Genomic DNA, 24,830 nt, shown 5'->3' with positions numbered 1-24,830 from the left:
GAACATCCACACTGTTTTCCACAGTGGCTGCACTAGTTTGCATTCCCACCAACAGTGTAAGAGGGTTCCCCTTTCTCTGCATCCTCACCAACATCTGTTTCCTGAGTTGTTAATTTTGCCACTCTGACTGGTGTGAGGTGGTATCTCAATGTGATTTTGATTTGTATTGCCCTGATGATGAGCGATGTTGAGCATCTTTTCATGTGTCTCTTAGCCATCCAGATGTCTTCTTTTGAAAATTGTCTATTCATGTCTTCTTCCCATTTCTTCACTGGATTATTTGTTTTTCAGGTGTTGAGTTTGGTAAATTCTTTATACATTTTGGATACTAACCCTTTATCTGATACGTCATTTGCAAATATCTTCTCCCATTCCATTGGTTGCCTTTTAGTTTTGTTGATTGTTTCCTTTGCTGTGCAGAAACTTTTTATCTTGATGAGGTCCCAACGTTCATTTTTGCTTTTATTTCCCTTGCTTTCAGAGACATGTCAAGTAAGAAGTTGCTGTGGCTGAGATCAAAGAGGTTGTTGCCTTTTTTCTCCTCTAGGATTTTTGATGTTTTCCTGTCTCACATTTGGGTCTTTCATCCATTTTGAATTTATCTTTATGTATGGTTTAAGAAAGTGGTCCAGTTTTATTCTTCTGCATGTTGCTGTCCAGTTCTGTAACTTTAAATGACATATTTTAACTTCTACTTTTTGTTCTGTCAACTTTTGTGTTTCTTGATACCCTGTTATGTAAGATAAAGATATTAATACTGCAACTCTTTCATTTACTTCCCCTTAAGGGAATCTTCCATTTTCAGTAATACATTTACTTTTACTTTATCATTGGTGTTATTCCCATTTTGTTCTGCAATCCTTACCGATTCTCTACATTTTGCTATAGAAAGTATCCAAATATTGAAAAGCAATAAAGAGGAGCTACATAATTTTGACATAAAAGTCTTTTTTTGCTGGGACAAAACCTATGGTAGATTGGCATTTTCTATTTTATACTCTAATGTCACAACTCCTGGGCCACTCAAAGAATTTCCCTATCATCAAGGTCAAATAATCTTTTTTTTCCTTTATACTCCTTTAACTGCTTAAGACCATATCACATTTTAGATTATTTCATATTTGAACTTAAGTTTCTTATTCAGATTTTTTTGTTCTCAGTTTTTAAATTGCTTTTTTTCCCTTAAAAAATATATCTTTATCACATTTACACATTTTTTCTATTCTTTTCATTCACTGTAAAGTCATTCCCCTCTAGGTATTCTGTATAAGTCTCATTTGTAGACTTTTCATTATTACTCCCTGAATTTGATCTACTCCTTCTGGATCTCATGGCTTCTTCTCTTGTTTGAATGAATTGCAACCTTAAGTAATTCCCTTAAGGGAGTAGGTGGAAGTTAAACTTTCTGAGTCTTTGTGTGAGAAGTCCTTTTTAATATTAAGACATTTAATGAACACTCCACATAAGACCAGTTACAATTTTGGTGTCCACTGATGAAGAAAATTAATAGGGGCAGGACGTTTATATGAATTCAGTAATGCTTTTTAAAATAATTTGTTTTGTGTTAATCCTAAAAGTATCTATAGCTATTCAAGAAATACCATTAAATATACGTATGAACATATGTTATTTATCCAGTGTAGAGGTGGAATGCTGTCTGGAATTCTGCAGTAAATTATGCATGCCCCTCAGGTTCAGAACCCAGTATGAGCTAAGAATGACTTTTATATTTTTAAATTGCTATTTAGAAAAAAAAAAGAATATGTGACAGAGATGATGTGTGGCTCACAAATGTAAAATATTTACTATGTGGTCCTTCATAGAAAAAGTGATGTGATTCTTAGCTAAACTCTCATAAACCTAGATAAAAATAATCTACATGTTCTTTGTTTCACAACAACAAAATGCTAAGTTGTATTGTTTGCTAGCAGTGAGTGAGAAATCTTTTCATTCCAGAAAGCATGTGAACCAGACTCATAGAATACTGGGGATTATATGCAAAAGAATATAACTTATTTAGAAAATGTAAGCAATGCCACTGAAGACTTAATTTTTTTCACAAAAGCAGATCCTTAAGTTATATGGTAAATAGTACAGGTTAAATACTTTCAAATTTTCTTTTATTCCTTTATTTTAATAGAAGTATAGAAAAGAAATTGAGAAAGGGCCATAATTTCTTGCCTAGATAATCCTTGTTTGTATAGAAATGCAGACTTGTTGAAAACTGAAAAATAAAAGTCTCACTCCCCCTCTTACCTTAACTTCCTTTCCTCCCAAGTTACGAGTTTTTAAGTTTTGTTTCCTTACAACAAAATGGTTATTTATATACCTAATTGTATATACATATAGGGTTGTGTATTTGTGTATATATGTACATGAGTATATCACTTAGAAGAGATCATATTATACCATTCTGGTCATTGCTTTTTTTTTTCTTTTTCACTTTTGTTTAAAAATTTTAACGTTTATTTACTTGTGTGTGAGAGAGAACAGGCAGGGGGCAGAGAGAGGGAGACACAGAATCTGAAGCAGACTCCAGGCTCTGTGCTGTCAACACAGAGCCTGACACAGGGCTCAAACTCACAAACCATGAGATCATGACCTGGGCCAGAGTCAGGTGCTTAACTGACTGAGCCACCCAGGCACCCCATCTTTTTAACTTTTTAAAACAAAAATACATTTTGATGTTTTTCATGTGAATGTATACAGATCTGCTTTGTTCTTTTTTAACATATATTGAATTATTTTTAGCCTTATGAAAAAGTTCATCAAATTTTATGAAATCACAATTCATATGTTCATAGAATTTTAATATGCTCTTCATCCAGCTTCCCCTAACATTAACATTTGACATAACTATAGTATAATTATAGAAATAAGGAAACTAACATTGATATAGTACTATTAATTAACCTATAGATCTTTTTCAAATTTGGCCAATTTTCCCACTATTATACTTTTTTCTGTTCTAGAATTCCATTTAGGACACTACATTGCATTTAGCTATCCTGTCTTTCAATTTGGGATGATTGTTCCTTAATCTTTTTTTTTTTTTCACTTTTGAAGAGTCCACGCCATATATTTTATAGAGTGTCCCTTAAATTGAGTTTGTCTGATGTTTTCTATTGATTAATCTCAGGTTTTACATTTTTTTATCAAAATATCACTAAAGTGATACTCTACCCTTGCCAGGACTTCGTATCAGTGTACTTTGTGTCAATATATCTGCTAAGGTTAATTTTGATCACAAGGGTAAGATGGTGTCTGTCATGCTTCTCCTCTGTAAAGTTACTATTTTCATCTTTTATGTTAGGGAAGATACTTTGAGACAATCCAAGTCTTTTTTGTCATCATACTCTAACATACTAATTTTAGCATCCATCAATAGTCCTTGATTGCAATAGTTACTACTGAGGTGTTGCCTAATGGCAGTTTTCTATGTCCATTCTTTTACATTTATTAAGTGGTATTCTGTAAGGAAGAGCTGTTTCTTCTCTCCCTTTTATTTATTTAGTCATTTATTTATACAATATGACTTTGGGGTCTTGTTTTTATTCTGAAGGTTATAATCCAGTGCTATCATTATTCATTTTGTTGTTTAAATTTTCTCAACTTTGGCCACTGGGGACTCATTCATATTGGCTCTTATGACCTTTTTACATGCCTCCATCACTTTTTGAGCACTCCTTTAATTTCTGGTACCACAAAATACTGTAGGCTTATCTTTTTTAATGTTTATTTTTGAGAGAGAGAGAAAGGGAGTGAGCATGAGTGAGGGAGGGGCAGAGAGAGAGAGAGAGAGAGAGAAAAGGAAATAGAGGATCTGAAGGAGGCTTCACACTGACAGCAGAGAGCCTGATGTGGGGCTTGAACTCAAGAACTGTGAGATTATGACCAGAGCCGTAGCCAACTGAGCCACCCAGGCACCCCCCTAGGCTTATCTTATATCTTCTTTGATCTAGCTCTGGTATTAGCCATTTCTTTAAGGAACACTGGTTTCTTTTATGAGAGAATGGTATTTAGAAACCAAGATCTGGGTGTTAAGTGTGCTCATTGATACTGGAATGTTATTGCTTCCAGGCTTGCTCAGAGGACAGGAGAAGTGTGTGTGTGTGTGTCACCCATATACACATTTATATATCTGTATCTATCCATATATACATATACTAAAAACTGTAAGTTATACTGATACCTATAGTCCAATTCAACACATGGTTTAGTCTAACCTGCTCCTTTTCCTTCTTTGGAATCTCTTTCTGTACAATAGATTCTTTATAAGTTATTGAACAATCCCCATTTCATAGACATTTGGATTGTTTTCAGTTACTGGCTATTAAAAAGAAAATGCAGTGATAATCTCTGTATACCTTTGGGAAATTATTATATATGTTTATAATGCCTAGCAGTGAGATGGCTTGGTCTAAAGGAACGCACATTTAAATTTTGATAGATATTTCTAAATTGTCCTCTAGAGATATTATTTGCATCTTTTAAAATCATTTACTTAAGGGCATATTTCTTAAAAACAATCCTGGCCTCTTTACTAATGTCAGTGTCTCTTTTATTCTTTTCCTGTCATACTTTAGATGGACTTCTGATGGGATCCAGAGATCCCATTATATTCGGTGGCCTTTAGTTTTACTTTTAAATTTAGTTAAGTTGATTAATGCAATAATTAGTCTCTATCACAGTCTTTTGAGAGTGTTGTAATTTTTATTCACAGATATTTCCCAAATCTCATTCTTCTTCAACAGCTTCAGTCAAATTATAGATATATAGGCTGATTTCTTTATAACCTAGTTAAGGTTTCATTGCCCTGACTAAACTGGAGATATTTCTATTCATATTAAAATTAGCTCATAGCTTAAAGATGTCTTCATTCTTTGTGAAATGGCTCTGTTTTTCTCCCAGGCAATTTTCAAACTGTTCTCTCTTAATAGCTACAATTAAAATGTTCCCCTTTTTATTGGTTGTACTCACTACTCAAATATTTCCCCATTAACTGATGGTTTCTCTCTGAATTACAAGAGACAGAGTTGGTAAAGAGTTCACCTCACTCTGCTTTTTACTCTCATATTTCTTTCTGGCTTCCATTAGAAATTCCTCTGTTCTTCCAGCTTCTGGTGGATAGTCTCCTATACCTCCCCCATATTATTCACTCCAAATTGAACTCTTAAAGCAATTGGTATATTATGTGAGTGCATTTAAACAGCATGGAGCAATAGACATAATCTAGAAGGAACTTGCTACAGTGAATAATGATAACTGAGATTGAGTATTTATGGTACAAGGCAGATCATAAGTGGCATTGAATGGGCCTAAATAACACCAGTATGAGTTAGATATTTATTAAGGCTTATCATATATCAGACATTTAAATGGATGCTAAAAGGGAAGACATGATGCTTTCTCTTTGGAAAATGGTCCACTATGCCTTAAGAGGGTGCGGGCAGAGTTGAACAACGATGGCATAGTTGGCTCTTGCTATAATAGGAGTTGATTGATTAACTTTTTCCTACCCCTCCTTCCTTCTCCCAATCTCCCACACTTTCTTCTTCAATGTCAAGTTTATCTATCTGTTTCTCAGGTCAAAAAGTTTGGAGTTTTCCTTAACTCCTTATTTTCCTCATACCTTACATCTAACCCTTCAGCAAATGTTATCAGCTCTACCTTTAAAATATCCCAGGAACCCAGCCACTTTAACCACTCTACTGCTACCACCCTGATCCAAGCCAGTGTTATCCCTTGCCTGAATTATTATTATAGATTTCTAACTTTCTTCGCTTTCACCTTTGCCTCTCCTCCCCCCTAGTCTCTTTTTACTTCAACAGCTATTTTGGTGCTGTTAAAATGTGATTTGGATCATATTCAAAACCATCAGGGGCACCTGGGTGTCTCAGTCAGTTAAGCCTCTGACATTTGAGTTCAGCTCAGGTCGTGATCTCAGGATGGTGAGATAGAGCCCCTTGTAAGGCTCTGCGCTGGGGTGGAGCCTGCTTAAGATTCTCTCTCCCTCTGCCCCTCCCCAGCTCTCTCTCTCTCTCTTCAAAAAAACCAAACCAAACCAAACCAAAACACCAAAAAACCCAAAAAACACAACCCATCATTGTTTTCTTGTCATTCAGGGTAAAAGGCAAAGTCTTTATTTACAGTGGCCTTTAAGACCCTGCATAATCTGGCCTTCTACTGCCATTCTTTCTGGGGAAACCACACTGGGCTCTTTGCTGTTCTTCACATTCATCAGTCTCATACCTGTCTTGGACCTTTTGCCTGTATGTTCACTTGACTTACTCTCTTACTTCCATATGGCCTTTGCTTAAATGTTCCCTTATCAGTGAGGCTTATTTAAAATATACCACCTCCAAAAAATATATTATATATATATATTTATATATATATGTATTTTATATTTATTATTTATATATTTTATATATATATTTTATACACACACACACACACACACACACACACACACACCCCACCTCCATTGGTTCTACAATCCCCTACCCTGCTTTACCTACCCCATTGAACCCCATGGCAACCACACTAAACATAAACTCCATGGGGCTCAGACCCATGTTTTCTGTTTGGTTCATTACTATAACCTTCAAGTAGGTGCCTAAAGTAGGTGCTCAGTCAATATTTATTGAACAGATGAGTAAATCCTACTAGAAACTTCAGCCTCCAGCTGCTTAGATTAATGAAAATCTTATTTTTTTTTTGTCTGTTGGATTGTCTTCTGTCTACTTGGTTTTTAAAGTACCAAGTCCTGAGGAAACTAAGGAAAAGGACCATCATTCATATCTTAGTATTAATTCATTGATCTTATCTGTTTATAATATAAAGCCGTGATTAGCCTTATTGAAGAAATGGCTTTTTGATAAAATGAGATCTTGATCTTGGTTTTTTTTTTCCCTACATTTAACTTTGGTGCTTCTCTAGTAACTTTTTTGGTTTTCTTCCTCTCTATTATTGCCAAAGAACCTCAACAAATAAGTTGAATGTACCAGGATTGTTCCTTGTTCTTTACCACTCATTCTTTAAGTTTATACCCCAACCTAAATCTAGTTTCTAACCTCACTGTTTAACTGTAATGACTTTTTGTCTGAGTTTGTTTTCTTCTTAATTTCTCGTCATTATGTACTGTCACTAACTAACATCTCCTTGAAAATATCTTCTTTGGGGTTCCTTAAGATGACATTTCTGTGTTCTACTTCTCTGCCCTTTTTCCTGATCTTTATATGCAGACATTTCTTAAGGTTTCATCCTCAGCCTTTTTGTTCTTTAGAAGCCCCAAGAACTTTCACAGCATCAACTATCAGCACCATATAGATGACTCCCAAGCCTATTCTCCTTTTCAACCCAAGCCCCAGCTCCTTATTTTCAGTTGCCTGCCAGACAAGGCTGCTTAGAATTCTATTTATATGAGATGCCAGGGAGCCTGGCTAGAAGGCATAGAGGCATTGGCACCCTCTGGTGGAGACAGTAGAAAGTCATACTTAAGTATCTGCTTGGATGGAACCTGACACCAGATATTCCAAGGAAGATTACATTGGCTGAGCATCTACTAAATGCTCTGTATTCAAATATATGTAATATTCTTTTTTAAAATATATGTAATCTTCTAATAAACTCTAGAGTACATATCCTGAGCTAGCAATAATAATTATTAGATCTTTCTTTGGGTCCTTTCAATTTCTTTTTACTTTTTAAAAATTAATTAATTAATTAATTTTTGAGAGAGAATGAACACGACTGGGGGAGTGGTGCAGAGAGAGAGAGAGAGAGAGAGAGAGAGAGAGAGGGAATCCCAAGCAGGCTCCACAGTGTTGGTACAGAGCTAGACGTGGGCCTCGAACTCACAAACCATAAGATCATGGCCTGAGCCAATATCAAGAGTCAGATGCTTAACTGACTGAGCCAAACAGGTACCCCTGGTCCTTTCAATTTCTTACTAGACCATGTATATGCACTTATATGCAACAGATAGATTTGGCTTGTAAGAATACTTCAGCATGATTTTAAGGCAGAAAATTGCTCTCAGATAGATGCTATGAAGGATACAATGAGATACAGAACTATACTTAAGGAATTTAACAGGTTATCTGGGAAAATAAGCCATTCACTCTGGAAAAGTGACTAAATCAAGCAGTAAATCCTAAGGTAAGATAATGCCATAGATGTCACAAGGCACTCAGATGCTAACCAATTGTGTAGCACCTGTTTAGAGAAGGTCAAGGTCAGTATAGGGAAATTGATGTGTTCAGGAATGGCTTCATGAAGAGGTGGGACTCAAACTTATCCTTAAGGAAATATTTCCCAAACTCCTGGCACTCTAATTCTCAATTTTTGCCATATTAACAAACCATCTATATTTTTATTTCTCCACACTTTTTCTATATTCACATCTTCTTTTGGGTAAATACCTTTGCCTTGTCTTAAACCATCAGATCAATGAAATCATAGGTTGGATGTGCTTTTGTGTTTGATATATATTTGTTTTTCTAATATACATGAAAACAACATAGGAAATCCTCATTATGTAAAGGTAATTAATTCCAGAAAAAGGCCGCTTAAAGGAAATCAGGTTACCTAAAAAGAATATTAGTCATTCATATTCAATTTTGATGCAAAAGTTTGATTTATAAATGACACTAAAAATTATGAAAATAAATGTAATAAATTGTAAGCTGTTATTGTAACTATGAACAGTTTCAATGAACAGAACATTATTTAATTAAATATTGAGTATTTTTCTGAGAAAATAATTTTTTTCTGACATGAGAATAAATATTAAAAAGACTCCAAAATAGACCTCTCCATCTTTTAATATTCAAATTATTTTTGAGCAGTCTGTTGTGTTATCCTTGTGAATTTTCTCTTGTTCAGTTCACTGACCTAATTCTTCTGAATCCTTATTTGTTGATGGATTTGCATGTGATTTGACCAGTAATCAGACATTATTTTCATTGATTTCATGAAATCCTGCCTCTTCTCTCAGACTTGTAACTTGGTTCTCCACTAGATTTATAATGGCTTTGCATTATATTGGAGAAATTAAAAACACTGATTTGATTAGATAGGATTTTGCCAAGTGGGAAGAATGTTTAAGTCAATTATCAGTTCAACAGTGAATATTTTGGTGTTCAGATGACTTGTTTTTCTATGCATTCTTTAATTCTAGAAGTGCTTTCTCAAACTTTTTATACCAGAGAAACACTTGAATAAATTCTCAAGTTTTAGGGTTCCTTTGGATAAAAATATCTAAATCTCATTGTATGTCAGTGAGATTATTTAGTTGTAGAAATTATTATCCAATAATAATTGCCAATGCTCATTTAAATAGATAGCGGTATTTTCCTGAGAATCTGTTTAGCCAACTTCTTAGCTTATTCTTTTGTAGGTTTCCCTTCCCCAAAAAGGATACCAACTCCAATGTAGGTCAGTGGTATAGATAGAAGATACTTCAGTTTTTCTTTTTTAAAGTTTCTACTTGATTTTTTTTTTTTACCTTAGACAAGTAGGGCTGGAAGTCTTACCACAAATTTCTATCTTACTATTGAGTATGCTATTCAATATGGTATGTAGTACGTGGTAAGTATAAGGATAGATTTGTACTAAAAATTACTTTTTAGAAAACCTTCCTTGAAGAGAAAAAGGAAAAACAAATAGTTAACTTTTTTTCCTGAAATTATCCTATCCCTTTCTTTCCTTGTCATCAATTTGCAAATTTATAAGGCAAACGTAATATGTTTTTGTTAAATAACTGGATTAAGCCAAAATGGGATAAAATTTTACTAAAGGTAGACTTGTTAGGCTTACTTAAATAAAGTTTATGAATTTAATTAATGTTCTTAATATGAAAATAAATTAGCAATGTTGAATAGTAAAGTTAATAAAACTATATGTCAAAGCAATATGAATAACATTATAGCCTAAGACACAATTTTATATAAGACTTTGAAAGAAGCCATTTTCTTAATGAGTGGCATAGTTACAGTCACATAAGATAATTGTAAAATTAGTAAACACATCTGTTGGTTTCATGATCACTTAAAATTTTTTTTAAATGTTTATTTTTGAGAGAGACAGAGCATAAGCAGGGGAAGAACAGAGAGGGAGACACAGAATCTGAAGCAGGCTCCAGGCTCTAAGCTGTCAGCATAGAGCCTGATATGGGGTTTGAACTCACGAAGTGGGAGACCATAACCTGAGCTGAAGTTGGACGCTTAACTGACTAAGCCACCCAGGCGCCCCTCATGATCACTTTAATAGGCTTATAAATGCATTTTAATTTTAATTGCTGTTTTGGAGCTAAAAAGAAATAATTTAGTTTATTATTAAGAAATAATTGTTTATTAAATTAAGTCTATTAAAGAAATAATTATTTCTTTAATGTGAACCTATGCTTTTTGTTGTTGCAAACTACTAGACTCTGGGTTAAATGTGAGATAAATTCCCATGGATTTTATTTTTAACTAAAATGAGACAGTTTCTGTCCTTGTTCTTGGTGCTTCTTAAAAACTACTTTCCCATATATGTAAGAAAATAAAAATGACAACCCGCTCCCCCTTCCCCACTTCAAAAACTGATAATGGACTCAACCAAATGATCATGGTTCTGCTTTACAAGACTTAAGGTCTTATAACAATTGCTAATGGGGCACTTTGGTCACTCTGCATCATCTTTTGTAGAACCCTCTAGTGTTCCACAGAACCCCATTTGAGAAACTCTGCTCTAGGGACTGGGATAGTGAATACTATATAGAGTAAGGCGAATCCTTGTACATAATTATTAACCTAATTTTTTTTTCAATCTGTTTATCACTTAAAGTCATATCATCCATACCTTGCAAAACACTGTCTAAAAGGACAAGTAAGATCTGGGTATGTTAGGAAGAGGAAAAAAGGTATGCTAAATGAGAATAATTAGAGCAAAGCCTAATGCAGCAGGGGATTCTGTGATAAACAGAACTGGCTGACACCAACAAAGAATTCATTGATAACAGTAGAGAGGCTTGAAGCGGGGAGAAAATTATGGTTGAGTCATAGAGTCCTTGAAGTAAAGAAGAAGAAAGTCTTAAAAATCAACTAAGGTTTTTTTTTTTTTTTTTTAAGTTTATTTATTTTGAGATAGAGAGCATGGGAAGGGCAGAGAGAGAGAGGATCCCAAGCAGACTCCACACTGTCAGCACAGAGCTCAGTGCAGGGCTTGATCCCATGAACCATGAGATCATGACCCGGACAAAATCAAGAGTTGGGTGTTTAACTGACTGAGCTACCCAGGAGCCCCTAAAAAAATCCACTAAGGTTTGAAGGGTGAGTGAAACTGATGAAAGAAATTGGAAGAAGGATGAATCTGGAAGTAGATAGGCAAATACAGATATTGTTGTGATAATTCATACAAGTGAAACTGAGAGCGAGAACCAAAATAGTGGCAATAGATATGAAGGAATGGGGTGGGTATGGGACATGTGAGTAGAACTGATGGTATCAGGGATCAAACTAACAATGAATATATTTACCCTAATGGTGTTTCCATTCTCAGAAATATTAGAAATGTGGAATTGAGTGGATTTTTTTGAAGTGCTGCTAGGCTGAGCAATTTTCCCAGACTTACCAGCCAGTCATCTTTCCTGGCCTTGCCTCCCAACACTATTCCTATCATTTCATAAAGGAATACAGACCCAGCAGTGTCAGATCCTCTGATTTTTCAAGAGAAGCTAGAAATCTAGCTACTTTGTAATACCATCCCATTTTTAAATGTTAGCAATTCTATTTTTTGTTGTTGTTGTTAACAATAACATACTGTGGACTAGACTTGGTTGCTAATTTGCAACCTGTGTCTAGAATTGTGTGTGCTGCTTTCTAAATCACTTCAAAATGTACTCTGAACCAAAAGGTAATATAATCCTTCTGAAGCCTCTCTGCATAATTCCTAGCAGGAATTACTTAGCAGGAAGCTCATAGAAAGCCTTTTTGTAGTAGCTAATAATTTCCTTTTGTTGGAATGTTGATTTTAAAGTTACAAGCCTTATTCTGCTTCTTCCCAGCCAGGTCTCTAGACAAACTTTATAACTTTGCTGATTGCTCTGGACTCCACCTGATATTTGCTCTAAATGCACTGCGTCGTAATCCAAATAACTCCTGGAACAGTTCTAGTGCCCTGAGTCTGTTGAAGTACAGTGCCAGCAAAAAGTACAACATATCTTGGGAACTGGGTAATGGTAAGTAAAGATGTCATTTCCTCTGAATTGACAAGATAAAAAATAAGTTGGCCCAGGACATAGCCTCAGTTAGACCATCTCTAGCATACTGGCCCAGAAAACACTTGGGATGTTTCACTTCATATTAAGGACAACACAAGAATCTGGTAAAAGAATACTATTGGCCAAAGGATCTGAATAGACATCTCTCCAAAGAAAAAATATAAAAGTCTGAAAAACACATGAAAAGATACTCAACCACATTAGTCATCAGGGAAAACCAAATCAAAACCACAATGATAGAGTACTTCACACCCACTAGGATACCAATAATAATAATTAAAAAAAAAAGATTATAGTAACAACTATTGGCAAGAATGTGGAGAAATTGGAACCCTCATATACTGCTAGTGGGGATGTAAAATGGTATAGCCACTTTGGAAAACAGTCTGGCAATTCCTCAAAAAGTTAAACGTGGTGTTGCTATATGACCTAGCAGTTCTACTCCTGAGTATATGTTTAAGAGAAATGAAAACATAAGCCCACAGAAAAACTTATACACAAGTATTTATAGTAGCATTATTCATAATAGCCAAAAAGTGGAAACAACCCAAATGTCTATCAACTGATGAATGGGTAAATAAAATCTGGTATAGCCATATGATGGAATATTATCTAGCCATTAAAAAGGAATGAAGTACTGACACCCACTACAACATAGATGAACCTTGAAAAGATTATGCTAAATGAAAAAACCCAGTCATATATTTATATAAAATGCCCAAAATAGGTAAATGTAAAGAAACAGAAAGTAGATTAGTGGTTGCCAAGGGCTAGGGGAGTGAGATGATAAAAATGTTCTAAAATTTATTGTGATGATTACACAGCTGTGTAAACATACTTAAAACCATTGAGTTATATACATTAATGTGATGATTGTATAGGTATAAATTATATCTCAACATTGCTGTTACCAAAAACAAGGGAAAAATACTGTTAGTCTTTTTTATTTTAAAGGGCATATGATGCATATTTTCTGCCACTGGTTAGTGACAAAAGCCTTAGAGTTACTTCCTTAGGGAGTTTACATTTGTAATTATCAACAATATTGTCATCTTATAGTTGATAGTATCTAGTTTACATAGCATATCCAAATACTCTTCTATTTGGACCTTAAAGTCCTAAATGAAGTGCCTAATAAAGGACATATCTTGCAGGTGAGGAAATATGTTGAAAAAGGTAAAGAGAATTGCTAAAGACAGCAGGAAGTACTAAATCTATGTCAGGAACTTGGGACTTCTAACAGAAAGGGAGGTACTTTCTACTACCCTCTGGTTATTTTTCTTTAGTGGTATTAAAACTTCTTGGCTTTCTTCACTTCCTTCAACTTTCCTTCAACAAATAGTTATTGACTGCCTAGTATGTGCCAAAGGCATATTATACTACACTATACTAGTTTTGAGAGATATAATAGTAAATACCAGATAAATATCCCTGCCTACATTCTAGTAGAGGAGATAGATAATAAAAAGGATTTGAAAACAGTTCATCATTATCTTCTCTCACACAATATTTTTGTCCTATAGCAATTCAAACTGAAATGCTCAACTTGACCCTATTGTTTTTATAACAATTAATTAATGCACCCCTCTGTTCAGTCCCTCCTGTCTCCTCCTACCCTTTCTCCTTCCCCCACTCTCACTCTCCTTCTCCCCCTTCCTTCCTCTTCAATTTGCAATTCAATTAACAAGTGTATATACTCCTACAACCATCTCTGAAACCAATTTTAGAACATTTCCATCCCTCCAAAAAGATCCCTCATGCCCATTTGCCATCAATTCCTGTAACCATGCCCAGTCTCAGAAAACTCTAATCTGTTTCTCATCTATAGATTTGTCATTTATGGACATTTCATATAACTGGATCATATAATAGTCTTTTGCATCTGACTTCTTGCACATAGCATGTTTTTCAAATTTATCCATGCTGTAGCATGTAAAAGTAGTTCATTCCTTTTTATTGCTGAATAGTATTCCAGTGTGTGACTATATATCACATTTTGCTTTTCCATTTACCAGATGATGGACATCTGGATTGTTTCTACTTTGGGGCTTTGATAAATAATGCTGCTATAAACATTCACATACAAGCCTTTGTGTGGATATATGTTTTTATTTATCTTAGGAAGATACCTGGGAGGGGAATAGAGTTACTAATCATATGGTAAATTTGTTTATTTTTGTTTTTTAACAACTGCCAAATTATTTTTCTTCTCTAACAATGTATAAGGGTTCTCGGTTTTTTACATCTTTGGAAACACTTGTTAATGTCTGTCTCTGATTATAACCTTTCTAGTGAGTTTGAAGTAGTATCTTAATATGGCCGTAATTAGCACTTCCCTAATGACAAATGATATTGAACGGCTTTTCATGTGCTTATCAGCTATTCTTACATCTTCTTTGGTGAAATGTCTACGCAAATCTTTTGCCCTTTTAACTGAGTTACCTTATTATTGAGTTGTAAAAGTTTAAAAAATTTTTTTTTCAACGTTTATTTATTTTGGGGGGGACAGAGAGAGACAGAGCATGAACGGAGGAGGGGCAGAGAGAGAGGGAGACACAGAATCGGAAACAGGCTCCAGGCTCTGAGCCACCAGCCCAGAGCCTGATGCGGGGCTCGAACTCATGGACCGCGAGATCATGACCTGGCTGAAGTCGGACGCTTAACCGACTGCGCCACCCAGGCGCCCCGAGTTGTAAAAGTTTTAAATATATTCTGGATATGAGTTCTTTGTCAAATATATGATCTGCAAATATTTTCCCCAGTCTATAGCTTATCTTTGCATTTTCTCTATGGCATCCTTTGAAGTGTAGAAGTTTTGAATTTTGATAAAGTTCAATTTATCAATTTTTAATTTTATGGGTCATACTTTTGGTATCATTTCTTTGCTTAACCCAAAATCACAAAGTGTTTTTTTGTTTGTTTTCTTCTAAAAGTTTTATAGTTTTTGCTCTTACATTTGAGCTACAAGTTAAAATAACAAATTAATTTTTGAGTGTAGCATGAAGTTAGAGTCTAAATTCATATTTTTGCATGTGAATTATCAAGTTGTCCAGCATTATTTAAAAGATTATCCTTTCCCTATTGAATTCTCATAACACTGTTGCCAAAAATCAACCAAAAATGGATTTATTTCTGGACTCCTAATTCTGTTCCACTGATAAGTATGTCTGTCCCTATACTAGGACTACATTGTCTTGATTACAATAGCGTTGTAATGAGTTTTGAAATTGGGAAGTACAAATCATCCAACTTTGTTCTTTTTTAAAAATTGTTTTGGCCATCCTAGGTGTTTGCATTTCCACACGAATTTTAGGATCAGTTTTCTAATTTTCTCAATAAAGGCTGCTGGAATTTTAATAGAGATAACATTGAATCTATAGATCATTTGGGGGAGAATTGCCATCTTAACAATACTGAGTCTTCCTGTCCATGAACATCAATTATCTCCCCATTTATTCAATTTTTAATTTCAGTAACGTTTTGTAGCTCTTAGTGTTCAAGTTTTGCACTCTTTTTGTTAAATTTAATCTTAGGTATTTTGTTTTTTTCCCATGCAATTGTGAATGGAATTATTTTCTTAATTTCATTTATGTATTGTACATGGCTAGTATTTAGAAATATGATTGATTTTATATATTGATCTTTTATCCTCCAGCTTTGCTGAATTTATTTCTTAGGTCTTGTATTTTTTCCCCCACATGTGTGAGTCATTTAGGATTTTCTACGTGCAGCATATGTTGTCTCAGAATACAGACAGTTTTACTTCTTTCTATACAATTGCGATGCTTTTTATTTCTTTCCTTAGCTGACTGCACTGGCTAGAACCTCTAATACAAATGTTGAATGTAAGTGGCAAGAATACACATTCCTGCTTGTTCACAGTCTTAGGGGTAAAACGTTAAATATTTCAGCATTAAGCATGATGTTTTGCCATTAAGCTTTCAGTATTTCATCATACTATTTATAAGATTGCAGAATTCCCTTTCTACTCATAGTTGTTGATAATATTTATCAGGAATGAGTGTTGGATTTTGTCAAATGCCTCTTTTTTTTGCACCTATTGAGATGATAATGTGTTTTTGGTCTTCTATTAATATGATATTTTACATTAGTTGGGTTTTTTTAAGTTTTTTTAAATATATACATATATATATATTTTTTTTTTTTTGAGGGAGAGAGAGAGAGAGGGAGAGAGAGTGCACACTAGTGGGATAGAGGCAGGGAGAGAGGGAGACACAGAATCCAAAGCAGGCTCCAGGATTTGAGGTGTCAGCACAGAGCCTGATATGGGGCTTGAACCCACAAACTGCTAGATCATGACCTGAGCTGGTTAGACGCTTAACTGACTGAGCTACCCAGGCACCCCTTCTTTAGTTGGGTTTTTGATATTAAATCAATCTTGCATTCCTGATGTATATCCTATTTATCCACGGTATTAGAATACTTCTTATATATTGCTGGGTTCACTTTGTAACTCTTTTGTTGGGGATTTCTTGGTCTATATTTATGAGGGATATTCATCTGTAATTTTCTTTTCTTGTGATGTCTTTGTTTGATTTTGGTATCAGGAGAATAATGGCCTCATAAAATGAGCTGAGAAGTGTTCCCTCTTCCTCCATATTCTGGAAGAGTTTGTGAAGGATTGGTATTATTTTTTCTTCAAATATTTGATAGAATTTACCAATTAATCCATCTGAGCTTTCTTTGTGGAAATATTTATAATGACTAATCCAGTGTCTTTTGTTGTTATAGGCCTATTCATATTCTCTATTTCTTTTTGAATTGGTTTTAGTAATTTGCATCTTTATCAGAAGTTTTTTATTTTATCTAAGTCATTTAATGGCATAAAGTTGTTCATAGTAGTCCCTTATCCTTTTAATTACTGTGAGGTCCTTAGTGGTGTCCCTTCTTTCATTCCTAATTTTGATACTCTGTGACTTCTCTCTTTTTTCTTGATCAGTCCAACTAAAGGTATGTCAGTTTTGTTGATCTTTTCAAAAAACCAACCTTTGCTTTTATTGATTTTCTCTATTTTTTTATGTCATTGATTTCCACTCTAATTTTTATTATTTCAGTCCTTCTTCTTGTTTTGGGTTTAGTTGTCTCTTCTTTTCCTGCTTTCTTAAGATAGAAGCTTAGATTACTAATTTGAGATATTTCTTTTTTTCTAATATAGGAGTCTTTTTATCTCCTAAACAATAAGAATTTATTTTCTTACTGTTCTGGAAGCCCAAAGTCCAGAATCTAGGTATCAGCAGACCTGGTTTCTTTTGAGGCTTCTCTTCTTTGTTTGCAGATAGGCAACTTCTGTGTTCTCATATGGCCTTCTCTCTGTCTGTGCATCCCTAATATCTCATTGTGGCTCTCTATTTTTTTTTAAGCACCTTTTTTTAGAGCAGCTTTAGGTTCACAGCAAAATTGAAAAGAAAGTAGAGATTTCCCTTATATTCCCTGCTTCCACATATGCATAGCCTACCCCACTATCAACATCCCCCACCAGAGTGGTTCACTTTTTACAATTGGTGAACCTACAGTGATACATCATAATCATCCTGAGTCTATAGTTTACATTATGGTTTACCTTAGTATGAACATACTATGGATTTGAGCAAATGTTCAATGACACATCCAGCACTATTGTGTCATACAAAATATTTTTACTGCCCTAAAAATCCTCTGTGGTCCATCTATATATCCCTTCCTCCTGTCCTCAACCTTTGTCAACCACTGATCTTTTTACTCTCTCCCTAATTTTGTTTCTCCTAGAATGTCATATAGTTGGAATTATACACTATGTAGCCTTTTCAGGTTGGCTTATTTCACTTAATGTTATGCATTTAAGGTTCTTCCATGGCTTGCTACCTCATTTCTGTTTAGTACTAAATAATATTCCATTGTGTAGAAGTACCACATTTTATGTATCCATTCACCTATGGAAGAAAATCTTCAGTGCCTCCAAGTTGTGGCATGAATACAGCATGAATACAGCTGCCATAAATCCATGCATAGCCAAAAGTAAAAACATAAATTTTCAGCTCTTTTGGGCAAATAACAGGGAGCACAATTGCTGCATCATATAGTAAGAGTATGTTTTGTTTTATAAGAAACCACCAAACTCTTCCAAAATGACCATATCAATTGTCATTTCTGCCAGCAATGACTGAGCATTCCTGTTGCTTCACATTCTACATAGTTTTTGGTGCTGTCAGTGTTAACAATTTTTGGTCATTCTAATAGTATAGAGTTGTATTTAATTGTTGTTTTAATTTGCATTTCCCTGATGACATATGTGGAGCATCTTTTCATATTGTTTTTATCTTTTCACATTTTTTATTTGCCATTTGTATATCTCCTTTGGTGAGGTGTCTGTTGAAGTCTATGTCCCATTTTTAAATTGGGTCATTTGTTTCTTTTTTGCTAATTTTTAAGAGTTCTTTGTATATTTTAGATAACAGTCCTTTATCAGATGTGTCTTTTGCAAGTATTTTCTCCCAATCTGTGGCTTGTCTTCTCATTCTCATAAAATTGTCTTTTGCAGAGCAAATACTTTTAATTTTAATCAAGTCTAATTAATCAATTATTTCTTTCATGGATTATGCATTTGGTGTCATCCCATGTGCTTTTACATACTATATTTTTGTTTTCATTTCATTAAAAATATTTTCTAATTCCACTTTCTTCTTTGACTCATGGATTATTTAACTTCCATATATTTATAGATGTCTCACATTTCTTTCTGTTGTTGAATTCTAGTTTAATTCTGTTGTGAGAAGGGCACATACATTATATGACTTAATCCTTTTAAATATATGAGACTTGTTTGATGGCTTACCATATGGTCTATCATGAAGGATGTTCTATATACACTAAAAAAAGAATGGGTACACCACTGTTGAGTGGAGTGTTCTAAGGATATCAATAAGGTCAAGTTGGCTGATAGTGTTATTTAAGTTTCCTATATCAATGCTAATTTTCTGCCTAGTTGTTCTACTGATAACTAAGAATACCATATTGAAGTCTCCTATTATTGTTGGATTTTCTATTTTTCTATTTAATTTTGTTTCATGTATTTTGGTGTTCTGTTTTTGGTATGTATATGTTTATAATTGTTATGTCTTCCTGACAAATTAACACTTTTATCATTATAAAATGCCCCACATTATGTCCAGTAACACTGTTGTCTTAAAGTCTATTTTGTCTGATATTAGTATTGTCATTCCAGCTCTCTTATGGTTACTGTTTGCATGGTATATCTTTTTTCATCCTTTTACTTTCAACCTATTTGTATCTTTTACTTTAAAGTATGTCTGTTTAGTTGGATCTTAGTTTTCTTATTCATCCTGACAATTTCTGCTTTTAACTGGAGTGTTCAGTCCATTTACATTTAATGTAATTGTTAATATTGTTGAATTTATATCTGCCATCTTGCTGTTTTCCATTTATTTCATTTTTTGTTCCTCTGTTTGTCCTGTACTGCCTTTATTTTTTACCATTTTATTTAATTTATTATTTTTAATTTGCATCCAATTTAGCATATAGTGCAACAATGATTTCACGAGTAAGATTCCTTAATGCCCTTAACCATTTAGCATACCCCCCTCCCACAACCCCTCCAGTAGTCCTCTGTTTGTTCTCCATATTTAAGAGTCTGTTTTGTTGCCCTCCCTGTTTTTGCTTCCCTTCCTTCCCTTATTTTCATCTGTTTTGTATCTTAAAGTCCTCATATGAGTGAAGTCATATGATGTTTGTCTTTCTCTGACTAATTTTGCTCAGCATAATACCCTCTAGTTCCGTCCACATAGTTGCAAATGGCAAGATTTCATTCTTTTTGATTGGCGAGTGATAGATACTCCATTGTATATATATGCCACATATTCTTTATCCATTCATCCATTGATGGACATTTGGGCTCTTTCCGTACTGTGGCTATTGTTGATAGTGTTGCTATCAACATTGGGGTGCATGTTTCCCTTCAAAAAAGCATACCTGTATCCCTTGAATAAATACCTAGTAGTGCAACTGATGGGTCATAGGGTAGTTCTACTTTTAACTTTTTGAGGAACCTCCATACTGTTTTCCAGAATGGCTGCACCAGTTTGCATTCCCACCAGCAGTGCAGAAGAGATCCTCTTTCTCCGCATCCTCGCCAACATCTGTTGTTGCCTGAGTTGTTAATGTTAGCCATTCTGACAGGTGTGAGGTGGTATCTCATTGTGGTTTTGATTTGTATTTCCCTGATGATGAGTGACGTTGAGCATTTTTTCATGTGTCAGTTGGCCATCTGGATGTCTTCTTTGGAGAAGTGTCTATTCATGTCTTTTGCCCATTTTTTCCACTGGATTATTTGTTTTTTAGGTGTTGAGTTTGATAAGTTCTTTATAGATTTTGGATACTGACCCTTTATCTGATATGTCATTTGCAAATATCTTTTCCCATTCCGTCGGCTGCCTTTTAGTTTTCCTGATTGTTTCCTTCACTGTGCAGAAGCTTTTAGTTTTGATGAGGTCCCAGTAGTTCATTTTTGCTTTTGTTTCCCTTGCCTCAGGAGATGTGTTCAATAAAAAGTTGCTGCGGCCAGGGTCAAAGAGGTTTTTGCCTGCTCTCTCCTCGAGGATTTTGATGGTTTCCTTCTTACATTTAGGTCTTTCATCCATTTTGAGTTTATTTTTGTGTATGGTGTAAGAAAGTGATCCAGATTCATTTTTCTGCTTGTCACTGTTCAGTTTTCCCAGCACCATTTGCTGAAGAGACTGTCTTTTTTCCATTCCACTGATTATTCCTTCCTGCTTTGTCAAAGATTAGTTGGCCATATGTTTGTGGGTCCATTTCTGGGTTCTCTATTCTGTTCCATTGATCTGAGTGTCTGTTTTTGTACCATCCTGTACTGCCTTTTTATGCAGAAGAGATATTGTATAATGTACCACTTTAATTTCTTTGTTTTTATTTTGTTTTACTTATTTTCCTAGTAATTTCTTATTGTAATATATCTGAATTCATTACAATCTATTTTAGAGTAATTCTAACTTAATTCCACTTAACTATAGAAAATTTACTCCAATAGAACTCCATTTCTCTCTGTTTTGTAGCCATTATTATTATAAACATTACATTTTCATATGTCATAAGCCCAACAACACAGTTTTATAATTTTTGTTTTTATGCAACTATTATTCAAATTCATTAAAAAAGAGTAATGGAGAGGTGCCTGGATGGCTCAGTTGGTTAAGTGTCTGACTTTGGCTCAGGTCATGATCTCCCAGTCCATGGATTTGAGCCCCATGGACTCTCTCTCTCTCTCTGTCAAAATTAAATAAACTTAAAAAAAGGAGAGTAATGGATATTTTCAACTATCTTTTATATTTTCTATGTAATTGCCATTACTAGTGTTCTATATTTCTTTGTGTGGTTTTGAGTCACCATCTGGTATCATTTCCTTTCAACCTAAAAGACTTCCTTTCTTATTTCTTGTAAGGCAGATTTTCTCACAAGTTCTGTTCTTTGTTTTTCTGGTTAAGGTCTAAATTTTGGGACACCCGATGGCTTAGTCAGTTAGGCATCTGACTCTTGATTTTTGCTCGGGTCATGATCTTGTGGTTTGTGAGTTTGAGCACCCCATCAGGCTCTGCACTTCAAAATAAATAAACTTAAAAAAAAACTTTAAGATGTAAATTTTGCTTTCAGTTCTGAAGGATAGATTGCTACATATAGAATTCTTGGCCAATTTTTTTTTCTTTCAGCATTTTGAATATGTCATTCTACAGTCTTCTGACCTCCATTATTTCTGGTAAAAATTCAGCTGATAATTTCATTGTGTTCCTCTGTATGTGAAGAGTTATTTCAGGTCCCAGATTTTCATTTGATCATTTTTATAATATCTCTTTTCATTTATATTTGATTAGTCGATACAATCATACTTTCCTTTAATTTTGTATTGTTCCTGTTAGTTCTATGAACATATTTATGATAGTAGTTTTGAAGTCCTTCTCTCTTAGGAGACAGTTTCCATTGACTACTTTTTTTTTCTTCTTTATGGATCCCTCTATCCTATCTCTTTGCATGCTGTAATTTTTGTTGTTGTTGAAAACTATACATTTTAAATGATACGTTGGAACAACTCTAGATTCCAAATCCTCCATCTCAGAGGTTGTTTCTGTTGTTTCTTTTTTATTTGTTTGTTTAGTAACTTACCTGGACTAATAGTGTAGCATCTGTCTCTTTTGCATTTTATAGCTGCTGATATATCTTGTTTTTCTATTTTTTAATCATTGTCTAGGCCAGCTTCCTAAAAATTGCCCCTGAGTCATCATAGCTTAATGGTGAGACAATGATTGATTAGAGGTTGTGCTTACCTTAAGCCAGTAAGACTTCTAACCTTTGCCAGTGGATCTGTGTGTGATTTGGGGAACACATTCCAAATTTAAACAGTTTACAATTCTCACCGACTTTTCCTTTTTGACATGCTTTGTTATGTCTCCTTTATGAATGTGCTAGGTTTCACATTCATCTGTCAGTACATGGATAGTTAGTGCCCTCTCCAGTCTACTGAGCACACACAGCTTTCCAGACTACAAAGGGTATGTGTGGGCTTATCAAGGCCCACTGTGACTGTCCTATTCCCAAAATTTCCCTGTTAAATTTCTAGCAAGTCTGCTGGTCAATTTCTTGACCCTACCAGTATCAAAACTTGTAGGTAACCAAGGTGTTGGCCTTACCTGGGGCATGTGCTTCATTCCAAATCAAGTTAGCTCTTTCCAGCAGTGGAGCTGCTGGTTTTTAGGATTTTCCTTGCCCTTTTAGAACACCAAGTTAATAGAAACTGAGGGAGGATGTTGTACTCTAAATTGTTTAACCCAGCCACTTTGTTATTATTGAAAATTAAGATTTTTCTTTTGCTTTCTTTTTTTTTTTTTTTTATTAACCATTTGTTTATTTTTGAGAGACAGAGAGAGACAGAGTGCAAGCAAGGGAGGGGCAGAGAGAGAAGGAGACACAGAATCTGAAGCAGACTCCAGGCTCTGAGCTGTCAGCACAGAGCCTGACGTGGGGCTTAAATGCATGAACTGTGAGATCATGACCTGAGCTGAAGTCGGATGCTTAACTGACTGAGCTCCCCGGACACCCCAAGATTTTTCTTTTTGGTACAATGACCATCTTTATAAAGCCTTGCTTTCTTACCATTTATATCAGTTTCCTAAGCCTGTCATGACAAATTACCACAAACTCAGTGGTGTAAAACAGCAGAAATTTAGTCTCTCACAGTTCAAGGAACCAGAAGCCCAAAATCAGAGCATTGCCAGGGCTGATTCCTTCTGGAGGCTCTATGGGAGAATCTACTCTATGCCTTGCTCTTAGCTTCTGGTAGCTACCAGCGATCTTTGGCATAACATCATCCCTCCAGTCTTTGCCTCTGTCGACACATGGCCCTCTTCCCAGTATGTCTGTGTACCTGAACCTCCCTCTCCTTTCTTTTGTAAAGACACCAGTCACTTGATTTAGGGTACACCCTGATCCCATATGGCCTCATCTTAACTACATCTTCAAAGACCCTATTTCCAAATAAGGTCATGTTCTGAAGTTACAGGTGGACATGAACTTTGGGAGACAATATTCAACCCAGTATTATTCATTATAATTCATTATAAAGTATCACTCAAAATCAGTATGGTCTCTCTTTTGTGGAGTAGGAGATCTTTTGAAAGACTATTTGAAAATGAGGAGAATGGTAAAATAGCACTTGACTTTTTGTTATGATGGTTCCTCGAGTTAAACTAGTTCACACCCTCTTTTTGGCTATTTTATTAATTGTTAAGAAAAAAGCAGAGAGATATGTGGACAGGAAAAGGTTGGCAGAGCCTTACCCTTCTCAACTCTGACTTGCATGTCTGCTTTTAATCTAGAGCCGAATAACTATCGAACCATGCATGGCCGGGCAGTAAATGGCAGCCAGTTGGGAAAGGATTACATCCAGCTGAAGAGCCTGTTGCAGCCCATCCGGATTTACTCCAGAGCCAGCTTGTATGGCCCTAATATTGGGCGGCCCAGGAAGAACGTCATTGCCCTCCTAGATGGGTAGGTCATATTTTTTAGCAGTTCGTATGACACTATTCATAAGTGTAATGGATTAATGTATTTGTATTTTTCCTGGTTACTTGTAGTCTTAAGAAAGATGGAGAGACTTTTTCCATAGTGACTTCCCCAACTCTAAATTAATGATTCTCCATCAAACAACGGAAGAACTTCTCATCTCTCCAGGCCTTCCACAGTCAGCAAGAGGTGGTGGGACTGGGGAAGGGTATCACAATCTCTTGGGCAGGTTGGAAGGGATTACACTGTTTTAAAAAACACATTTAATATTAAAGCATTTGATAGCATTTTATATTTTTAAAAAGTCAAAATACTATTACTGTATTCTTGTGACCTCTTATAGAAAGTAAACCTTAACATAACCCTGGCCGTTGGAGCTGGATTAAAAATTTGAGAATCACTATTACTACTTGTAGATTCAAGCACTACTTAACTGATAGACTCATTAGTAGGTATTCTAGAGAATTGCTACCATGTG

General features: G+C 34.9%; 1 protein-coding gene across 2 annotated transcripts in view; it reads left to right on the top strand.

The window, feature by feature from the left end:
* Positions 1-24,830, top strand: part of HPSE2 (heparanase 2 (inactive)) — a 660,017-nt gene that overhangs the window by 399,714 nt on the left and 235,473 nt on the right. For both annotated transcript variants that reach the window (XM_053207788.1, XM_027062819.2), the window contains exons 4-5: positions 12,053-12,226; positions 24,166-24,337. In XM_053207788.1, the coding sequence (XP_053063763.1) occupies positions 12,053-12,226; positions 24,166-24,337 (346 nt within the window). The remainder of the gene's footprint in view (positions 1-12,052; positions 12,227-24,165; positions 24,338-24,830) is intronic.

The sequence above is a fragment of the Acinonyx jubatus genome, chromosome D2, assembly GCF_027475565.1.
Source record: "Acinonyx jubatus isolate Ajub_Pintada_27869175 chromosome D2, VMU_Ajub_asm_v1.0, whole genome shotgun sequence".
In the NCBI taxonomy this organism is placed as follows: Eukaryota; Metazoa; Chordata; class Mammalia; order Carnivora; family Felidae; genus Acinonyx; species Acinonyx jubatus.
This window is presented reverse-complemented; position numbering and strand designations above follow the sequence as displayed.